The 11368-nt window shown below is 32.3% G+C and overlaps 1 protein-coding gene across 1 annotated transcript in view; it reads left to right on the top strand.

The window, feature by feature from the left end:
* The window catches only part of LOC106685779 (putative leucine-rich repeat-containing protein DDB_G0290503), a gene marked incomplete in the record, with an annotated part of 41669 nt that overhangs the window by 25629 nt on the left and 4672 nt on the right, over positions 1–11368 (top strand). The window contains 3 exon segments of the mRNA XM_067052430.1: positions 1036–1143; positions 3025–8282; positions 9103–9221. Coding sequence (XP_066908531.1) covers positions 1036–1143; positions 3025–8282; positions 9103–9221 — 5485 coding nt within the window.

Raw genomic sequence — 11368 nt, 5'->3', positions numbered from 1 at the left:
AAACTTATTTGCTCTCGGGGTCTCTTTGAAATGGCGTACTCCAATGCCCTTTATATATAATAGTATAATATACAACAATATAATATTACTTTATAGTATAATATACAACAATATAATAGAACTAGTTTCCAATCCACCTAATATGTATTCTTCCTTAAATTATTATTATTTCTTTTATATATTTTACAAAACAAAAACATTTTTTTTTTTTACATATTTTTGTATTTTCTCTGTAAATTTATTTTAATGTTTTATCAATTCTTACAAAGTTCATATCTTGTTTATCATTTGACCCTGCAAAGTGGGGCAAAACGTTGGTTAACAATAATATTTTCTTATACTATTTCGATACCTTTATTGACCGCCACCCAGACTATCTTCTTACAATGTACTTTATACAGTCAAAAATCTTCTTCCAATATAATAAAAAATTATAATTATACACAATTACTAATAAAAAAGTCTCCCTTTTGTCCACTTCCCATATACATTTTAGTGTCTATAAATTTGAAATTTGAAAAACTCAACCAATAACTAAAGGTTTTTCATTGATTGGAGTAATAAATATATAGAAATATAGACAAATATCAATTCTTTAAAATGATGAAAATATGTTTTAAAAACCTGGGATTTTATATTTTTGAAAGAATAAGATAACTTAGTTTTGTGATAAGTCCTGTAGTATTAGCCTAAAGAGTTATGGTAACAAAATAAATATATTTTTAACTATAAAAAAAGAATCAATTTCAAGTATGAATTTTTAAATTAATTTGAGTTTCAGTATTTTACAACGATATACATAAAAAAATAAACCAAAAAATAACAACATTGTTTTACTTCAATCTAATCTATTTGTCAAGTTTGCTTCTTGAAATCATTTATATTTATACGAACTCAGTTGACCTGAGTCATGATTTGACTTCGGTTCAGTCATGATATGGCTTAGCTGTATTAATAATATTTTCTATCCTTTATGATGTACTTGGTTTTTATAATCTCTTGGGTTGCCGATTTGAAATGGTGATATTATTTCAGAGTCTTTGCAGTCTGCTTCTCTTAGAGCTGATACATTAGAAGAAGAGATGAAGAAAATGAAAGAAAGTCTGAAACATCTAACGGAAGAAAAGGAAGCTCTTCTAAAAGGTATCTAAAATATGATAAGTCTATCGTATGTGTTTGATGATATTCTGTCGTTTTTTCTTTGTATAAACTCTTCAATGTAAAGGATTCAAGGACGAGAATATAACAGGCTCACTGCTTAAAAAAAGTTTTAAATTTCAATAGATTCCTGGTTGACCGGGGTAATTAATTTTCCTTTATATTAACTGGTTAACTTTTATTTGACCAATCAAAAATTTGATCCCCTCATTTTTAGAATAGAGTGGTAACCTGTAGATAACGCCTCCTTATGTCAGAAATGACCAGGATGGAGGGTCATTATTTTATTTTTTTTATGGCTAAGAGCACTGCGACCTATAAGGCCTATTGTGCACCATCAGAATTATAATATAGCATCAGCTACACTACATCATTATAACAAGCTGTTTAAAGCTTGAGATGTGTACATAATGCGAGTCACACTAACATATAATGTGGTACGCTGTTTTATCATCAGCATCGCAGAATCTGCACTGAGGTGATCCCATAAGATTGAGGTTAAATATATGTTTATTAAGTCTACAGTGACCTAGATTGATCCTTATGATTTTTTTCTTTAAGAACTCCTGGCCAGTTGAAGCAGTACTTCACTTTGAATCCTACAAGGTTTGTTCAGAAACAGTGTAGCTATCCTTTATTTAAACAATAAAGTTTGGCTTCTAAGCCATAATCTGCCTTTATTTTACTTTTTCTAGATTCATTGTTTCTTTCTGTTCAACCGATTCATTTTAGCAGCCCTGCAAAGTGGGGCGAAACGTCGGAAAATAAATAATTGTAAACTATTTTTGTTTCACTTTTGACCGCAACCCTGACCATCTTATTATATATTTTACTTTTTGTTTAACTAAAGCTTATACCACGCACAGGTTTCGGGGTAATAGGAATGGTCTCAGAGGCACACCTAGCTGGCCTGTCAGCATTCTCATCAGGAATGCTGTAGTGATTCGAAGCCTGGTCAATATTAACTTTATTATCACATGAGAGTTTGTTGAGTACTACATAGTAGTATTCGACAACTCTAGAGCGTTTAGCTGGGTTGTAAAGTGCCACTATTGTTGCCTTGGCTATTTGTGCAGATTATTATTCTTCTACCAACGAGCCCTAGTACAAGTATCTCTGATTTAAATACTAATGTATTTTTCCCTAAGGAAATAGATATACCTTCCTAAGGTTCATCTCCACACCAGACGCCAGCTCCTGTGCCTTGGGCTATGAGAGAGCCATCCATATAGCATATCCATATAGCCATCCATATAGCAATTAATACCATTGGTTTTATGATTTTTATTTTTTGGTTTATGGATTTTTATTCTATTTATCATTACAATAAATCTAGTGTCTTTATATCTGCGGATTCGAGAGTCTAATTGCATAAGGGGATCATTAAAAAAAAAAATTACAGACACACACTGGCAGATTTAAATAATGAGCAATAGAAATAAAATGGGTTTTCATAGGAACATGGAAAAAATATTTATCAAATTGAGGTTATCTTAGTTTTGTTATGTGAAAAATGATATCTTTCAAATTAGTGGCTATACTGGAGATTAGGCACACTTCAATTTTTTAATTCAAATTTTTTGAAATCAAACATTATTGCATACCTTCAGCATACAGGAAACCACCATTATTAATTCCTTCATAGGCATTGTCAGTTTTAATATACTGTGACCAATCATAAATCAGTGAGAGGTTATAGGCTTATACTGCCCAGTTTTACTTTTTAGATTACTTTTTTTCTAAAAGTCTTGTCTAAAAAACCTGGTTTTTGACTAATTATTATGTAAATAATCTTGAGAATAATTAATTTTTTGTACTTATTAAAAAGTAATTATAAATAAAAATAAAAATTTAAATTTTTTACAGGTCTTGATGAAGCCAACAAAGCAACCGATGATCAAATTAGTGTTGTCGAACAATTAAAAATGGCTTTAAAAGAGGTCGAAGAACAAAAGATATCAGCCGAAATGAGATCAATTGAAGTGGAAGAGAAGTTGGAAATGTTACAATCTAGTACAAGTAGACAAATGGAACAGCTGTTGAGTGAAATATCCCTCGTAAAAGGTCAATTCGATGAACAAAATATACTAATCGATTCTCTCAATAATAAACTGTCTCTCAAAGATCAAGAGATCGCTGACATCAAAGGTAACAACTTCCCCGCTGAGGTAGAAACTGAAACGAGATTGAAGGAAATAGAATCTTATAACAGTGAGCTCGTTGAGAAGATTAGGGAGCTGCAGTTGAAATGCGAAGGCCATGAACAAGCTGCGGTACAGTTAAATGAATCGTTAAATGAAAGAAATGAAACCAATAACCAATTACGATCAAAATACGATCAGGTTGTTGCTTCTCTCGACTATACCAAAAAGATTGTAGAAAATTTACAACTTGAAAATGACAAATTGAGATCTATAGAGAGTTCACTGAGAAAGGAAAAGCAATCTAATGAAGGCGTTGCTGTAAATACAGAATCCAAAGAAGATCCTAATCTAGCTCAGAAATTCAAGAAACTCGCTGCTAATTATAAAATTCGAACTAAACTCTGTCAAGAACTGGAGGAGAAATTGAAAAATTTGAATAATGTTTTAGAAGAAAAGGATAAAACTATGTCGTTGCTATCTGAACAGGAAACTGAACTAAAATCAGAAATAGATACATTAAAAAATAAAGAACAGGCATTGAGTCTTGAATTAGAAAATGTTCAATCTAAAAATCATAAACTTCTAGCTATAATTGAAGATTTAACACCTAAATTAGAAGCTTTAGAAGCCGAAAGATCGGCTGCGCTTATAAATGTTGATAAAATGAATAAAGCTTTTGAGGAATTGAAAGAATGGAAAGAAGGCGATTCGAAACTGTTAAAAGAACATGTAACGAGTGTCAATTCAATGGCTAGTCATGTTTTACTTCTAGAAGACGAACTAGGCAAGTTACAGTCTATTGTTAACGAAAAAAACACCGTAATTGGAGATCTTGAGACTGAAAGAAAAAAATTAGTGGAAGATATGAAGAATAGCGAAGTTGAATTAGAAAGATTAAGAGCGTTATACCAGCAAGAATCTGTCAAGAACCAAAATGTTCTAACCAACTTGGAAGGATTAGAATCTGAAATGTTGGTTAGTCGAAAAGAAATGGACATGATAGCCGAACAGCTTGATAATGTTACCAAGAATTACAACATGTGCCTTGGAAATTTACAGGAAAGGGAAAATTACATCGAAGCTCTAGAGCAAGATATTATTGGAATGAAATCTAAGATGTATAATTTGGAATCTGGTATCGAGGATAAACACAGGATGTTGCAAGAAAGAGGAAATCAGCTGTCAGCTAAACTGGAGCAAGCTGAAATACTACGTCATGCCTATGATAAATACCAGGTCGAAATGGAGAAGAAGTTCAAGCTAATGGAAGAAAATGAAAAATCCCTGAAAACCAATATGCTTATGCTACAAAATGAAATTGAAAGTCTCAAAAATTCAAATTCAGAACTTATGAAGGAAAAAGAAGCGTATGAAGTTGAAAAGTCAAAAATGGCCTCTGAAATAAGTACTCTCAATGATATAAGGAATTCTTATAACTCCACATTAGACAGGATTGAAGTGTTGAATGAGGAATTAAAACAGGTAATGGATGATTTCGAAGCTAAAAATCAAGAACTAATAAAACTCAGCGAGGAAAGAGCCGATCTTTTTAATAAATTGACTGATTTAGAAGAAGCTTATTCCGATTTGAAAAGCCAATTATCTATATCAGAAGAAGTTACCAACAGGCTTCAGAGCGAATCAGCTGAGAAAGATAGTTTAATAAATGAATTACAAAATGAAATATTGAATCTAAGAGCTGTAGTTGGAGAAGAAAAAAGGAATAGTGAAAGTAAAGTAAATACTGAAGCAGATGTGGCATCGCCGCAAAAAGAACAAAATGTTGCCATGTTTTCTTGGAATCAGCATAGTCAACAATCAGGGGTAATTAAAGGTGATGGAGACGGCATTATTTCCGAATTAGAAGAAAAGAAAAAGTCTTTGGAAGCGGCACAACGCGAAATTGATAATCTGCAATCCATATTGAATTCAAAGTTAAGTGAAAAAGATAGCGAAATTACGTTACTGCAGGAACAAGTAAACAAACTCCTTTTGGATAAAAGTGTTTCTGATTCAGATTTAAAATCTCCATCTGAGGACAGCCTTGTTAAAAAGGACCAAGATGTTCAAGTATTTTCATGGGACCAGCATAGTCACGAAGTTAATAAAGATGATGAGGAGGGCTGGGGATGGATTGGTGCCGAAGCGCATCTGGAGCAAGATCACAAACATTCCGAGGCTCTTCAGATACAGACCCTGACTCAGAGAGTTAAAGAGCTCGAAGAGGAGCAGAAAAGTCTAACGGACAAACTTGCTTCCTCTAAAATTAAGTGTGTCAAACTTATAAAGAAGCTGAAAGAAATGGAAGCAATCAATGAGCAATCTAAGAAAGAGAGGATGGTAGGATTCAGTGATCTCGATTTCGCCCTTCAAGAAGAGCTAAGATCGCAATTAGATAAACTCGAACTGAAAAACAAGGAACTTTCAAATGAAATAAATGCATTGAAATCAGAAAAAGAAAATCTTTTGAAGAAAGTGGAAGTTTTCTCCAATGCAAATGACCAACTTATAGAAATGAAAGAGCGGCAAGATATTGAAGTACAGATGTGGCAAAAAAGGAGTGCGGAATTGAAAAATGAATTACAGGGTCTTCAATGGACAATTGAAGAACTTAAATCTGATCGACCATCTCATAATAAGGGGGAAGATGAACTCTCAGAAAAATTCAACGCCTTAGTAGTCGAAAATGAAGAACTCCAAAGAATCATATGTAACTTTAAAGATGGTCGGCCAATTGGAAGTCCAGAAATTGCTGTAGAACTGAATTCATTAAATGAGGAATTGAAAAAACTAAAAGAGATACGAATAAAAGAAAAAGAAACATATGACAGTGAAACAAAAAAAGCAAATGAAGAAATAGATGCTTTGGAATTCCAGATTGATGTTTTAACTAAGGAAAAACAAGAGTTAAATGAAAAATTAATGCAAAGTATCAATTTGAAGCAGGAAGAAATTTCTGTCTTGTCTGCTCAAATTCAAACATTAAATGATGAAAATGAAAAACTTAAAGAGAAGTTGGCATCTTCAGTTAATGTGGTTCAAGAAAGCGATCCTTTGAAGAACTCAGAGCTGGAAGAACAATTAAATATTGCTAATGAAGAGATAAGGTTACTTAAAATGGCTATTGATGAGAAGTCAATAGAAAATGATAATGTTAAAGTTCAGTTAACTGAATTGAAAAAGGAAACAGAACAGCTTTTAGAAAAGATTCAAGCTCTAGCAATAGAAAATTCTCAACTGAAAGAACACATGGAATCCTATTCTAAACAGCTGATGACTTCTCAGAAAGAATCTGAAGACTTTGATGTTCTCAATAATCAACTGAAGAATACTAGAAATGAATTAGTAACGCTTCAGACCAAGATAGATTTCTTAGAGAGCAATAATAATAATCTACAAGAACAGTTAAAAACTATCAATGAGTCTGCTGCATTTGAAATCGCTCAGCATGTTGACAATTTACGTAAAAGCAGTGAAGTTATTAAAGATTTAGAAAATGGTCTGATATTTGTTCGTGGGATCCTCAATAGTTTGGAAACTTGTATTGATGATTTAGTTAGCAAGATGCAGATCTCTACGATATCTAATGATATTGTTGAAAAACTGAAAGAAGTTGTCAATATTGTTTGTTCAGAACTTAACAAAAACAAATATTTGGAAAAAGAAATTTCTGTCCTCAAAGAAGAATTAGCCAAACTGACCAAAAACGAAGAATGTCCTGTCCCGTCGCTTGAAGACGCAGCATCTCTCCCTGTTTTTAAGGGATTTTCTACTTTCACTAATAATCCATTTGATAATATTTCTGAAATCAATACTAGCCCTCAATCAAGTAAAATACCAGAAAGCAGCCTTGATACGACAAATTATAAAAATATAATTTCTAAACTAGAAGAAGAAAAAAATTCATACCAAAATGAAATAAAAGATTTAAATAATCATATATCTGGTTTGCAAGCTCACCTTAACAAAATAAATATAGATTTTACAAAACAGAGTGATGAAATGAAATCGAAATTAGAAAGATCTGAGGCGGAAATCAATCATTGGAAGGAACAAGTAAATTCTTTGAACCAAGACATAAACCTTTTAGTTCAAAGGCATAATCAGGAAATAGAAGATTTGAGAACGAATGAAGAAAGATCAAGAGAAAAGTTGCTTGAAATTGAAGAGAATTATCAGAATACTTTATTAAATAAAGAACAAGAAAATATTAATTTGAGGCAAAGTTTATCAGAAAAAGAACAACAGTTCACGAACTCTATCAATGAATTGAATAGTTTACAGACTCAGTACGGATCGATTTCTCAACAAATCTTCTCCTTGGAAAATCGCTTAAGAGATCTTACCAAAGAAAATGAAGAACTCCAAGGTGAGCTTGATAAATCGAAAAGTAATGAGAACACCGTAATTGAAAAACAAAAAGAAGAAATTCAAGAATTGATGGCCAGGTTGGAGTATATGAGCCAGTCTCAAAACATCCAAAGGAGTGAAAATGAAGAATACCTTAGGTCCCAATTGACAGAAATGAGTAATCACTTCAAGGCTTTTGAAGCGTCGAACAGTGAATTGCAGAGGGTCATATCTAATCAAGCCGATGAAATTTCCAATTTAAAGAGGAGTATTTCAGAACTGGAAGAAAGAAAGAAATATCTGGAGTCTGTAATATCGGAAAAGCAAAAAGAATTGGAAAATATTACCAGAATGAGCCCTCAACAGGAGAATCTCCTTCAACAGCAACCCAATTATCCTGTTGTAAATGATGCGGAAATTGAAAAATATGTTACTCTGCTTAAGCAGAAGGACCTAGAAATTGAAAGGGTATCGAAAGTTCTTCTTGACACACAAGAGAGGTTGGTCCAAGTCCAGGAATCTAAACCAAATGATAAAGTTCTCTCGCTACAATTCAAATTGGACCAAGTATTGTACACGCTCCATGCCCGAGATGTCCGCTGTGATGAACTTACACAGGAGATAATGCAGGTTAGTTTTAAACTAATGTAATTTTTAAATATTTTTACATTTAATAACTGACACTGAATAGTGTCCTTCAAAGCATATACTTCCTTGTAACAAAACAAGCTGACCAGCGTCTATGTTCTAAGACTGCCCTGATCTTTTCATTAGACAGTGCTTATAATTGAACTAAGTACTTCAGTTTTTCAAAAAATTAACTTACTTTATTAGTGGTATTTATGATCTTTAGTTTAACACCTTGAAGTATGTTAAATGGAGAAATATTCCCTTCTTTTAGCATTTTAAAATGATATATTTAACATGGTTGGGAGTCTGCTAAATAGAGAATGAAGTCAAGCAACAGATCACCTGTTTTATTCTGGAAGTTTTAAACTCTAATAAAGTTATAGATAAAAATAATAATAAATTAATGGGGAAAAAAACTTCAAGAGAAAACGAGGAACAAGTGAGGTGGAGGAAAGATGTGACAAAACTGTTGAAAATTTTATCATCTTGTGAAGATTATGAGATTACAAAACAAGTTGCCCAGAAAATCCGCTAGGAGCTCCTCTGCATTTAACATATTACATGGGCTTTAAATTGGATTGCTCACAATCCTATACTTATAACATTTAGCATGTTAAAACTTTTTACATTTAACATAACATCATGAATACCCCTATTATTTGTCCTTATATTCCTGTAGTGTAATATTTCTCTCCAGAAGCAAAACCGACGAGTATCACTTGTTGGCTCTATTCATATGTATCTCTTCATAGATTTTAATTTAATATTTTATTAAATATTGAATTTTTTTTTCTGTTGCTATAATTGAATTTATTTTCAGCTTCTTGAAGAACGAGATATTCTTCAATTAAGACTGTCTGAAAGCTTAAGGGAAAATGATATTTTGAGGAAGGGAAACATGAACAAACCTTCGTCTCCATCTCCAGAACTTCAAAATAAGTATGAATTCCACATATGTTTTGAATAAATAATTTCATCTTGAACTTTTATTTCTTAATTTTATATTCAATTTACAAAATCAAAAGGATCTTCATAAATTTATTTCTATAGTACTAAGAATTAAATTTTTTAAAATATTGATTTTAACATCAGTCAACTAAAAAAAAATGTATATCGTTACTACCGTGAAGGGTCAGGGCTCCAGTACTTTGTAAGAAAGTACTGTTACTAGTCCAATGGTTGTGCAAGTAGGTGATTGGGTCAGAATCATGATCGACCACCAGATTTTTCATCAATTAAGGGTATAGTACATTTAAGATGAGTTTGCCTTTGGGTAAAGGGGTCTTCCGCTGACCCCCCTCTTCTGTCTTTTCTCCACTTAGTCGACTGGACTTGTTGTAAATGAAAATTGAAAGAAGAAGAAAAAAGTTGGAGGAAAATTATATTAATAAAAATAAATGAGAATAAAATTTGTTAATAATAGCGTGTTGTAGACTTTACTGAGGTTAGGATGGAGAGGGGAGGTAGCGAGGGAGATGCACCAGCTCCTTTCCCTATAGAAAAAAAAATTTAAATCTGTACCGCTACAACCCATTAAGGGTCAGGGGTTCAGTACTTTGTAAAGAAGTAAACTTATTTTAGACGTATTATATGGGCACCCTGTAGAGCTTCCGACCTACAGAGTTGACTCACTGATACTGTAAGAGAATAAATAATTATTTGACACAGTAGGATTCAAACCCAATTAGTAACACAGTAATTTACCACCGAGTGACACCACTCTATAACAATCTATTATTAACACACAAAAATCTAATCAAAACTAAGGTTAATCCATAAATTAAAATCTTATGTGTTAAAAAGAAAAAGTAATTATTGAACTGCTTGAAAAAAAACAATAATCTGCTTTGAGTTATTAAGGTTCCAAGTTCATGAAGCTTCTTTTATGTTCTTACTGGAGTTATAAACCAATAATAAGAAATATTGTTGTGAGAAAGTATAATAGTGTAAATTGACTGTGATGAAAAGTTTTAATTTAATGTGAAGAATTGACAAAAGAGGGTAATTTTGACTGAAATTATTGACCTGGGCAATACCCAGCATAAGTTTATTGAAATTGATGTGATTCTAAACTTGTATTTAAGATTGTCCTAGAGGATGGCCGAATTGGGCCGAAACGTCGGACTTATAAAGAAATATAGATTGTTTTGAGATTAAAATCGAATAAAATTTATTTCATTTAAACCGCAATAATAACCAAGCTGAAGAAAGTGTAAAAATTATATATAAATAAATACAGAGTATTATTCAAAAATATTCTGATACATTATGTATTTACAAATAAAAAAGAAAACCGGAAGATGGTTCTTGGGGGCAGACCCACAACATGAAAACTTCACCCCTCACCATGGTTAGAATAGGTTGGTTATCTGTTGATAATCTCCCCCTTTTCCATGTCAGAAATGACCAGGAAGGGGGTCAATATAGGGGGTGAAAAAGAGGGAAAAGTCCTTCACCTGAGATAGGTCTAGTCTGGTGATTTCTGTTGAGGTGATGGAATCAAGGCTTTTCTTTTGAAATATTAGGGTTACAGTAGTAACAATGTGGATGACAAATATATAGAAATGAAGGGGATTGTAAAAAAATAAAGTGGTCGAATATTGAGTTAGTATTTCTATACAAGAAGATCTCAATGATTATGAATGTATATATAAAAGAAGAAAAAAACATATTTTGATGAAATATTAAATAGCAATTTATTAGAGCATTAATTCATAAAATATGCCTTATTTCATTGTTAGTGATGCCTCAACTGATAAAAATGTGTAATCTTCAAGTATCTTGTGCAAAGTGGAACTCTAAAAAACTGTGGGCAGCTGCTCAGCTAGGTTGAGTTTCTTCTCCACAGCATACTGATCAGTCATACTGACAATATTACTGATCATTTCAATAGACAGCATACTGAACATTCCAATAGACAGCATACTGAACATTCCAATAGACAGCATACTGAACATTCCAATAGACAGCAAACTGAACATTCCAATAGATAGCATACTGATCATTCCAATAGACAGCATACTGATCATTCCAATAGACAGCATACTGATCATTCCAATAGACAGCAAACTGAACATTCCAATAGA

Source organism: Halyomorpha halys, unplaced genomic scaffold, assembly GCF_000696795.3.
Source record: "Halyomorpha halys isolate HHAL.00 unplaced genomic scaffold, Hhal_1.1 Scaffold1.1, whole genome shotgun sequence".
In the NCBI taxonomy this organism is placed as follows: Eukaryota; Metazoa; Arthropoda; class Insecta; order Hemiptera; family Pentatomidae; genus Halyomorpha; species Halyomorpha halys.
This window is presented reverse-complemented; position numbering and strand designations above follow the sequence as displayed.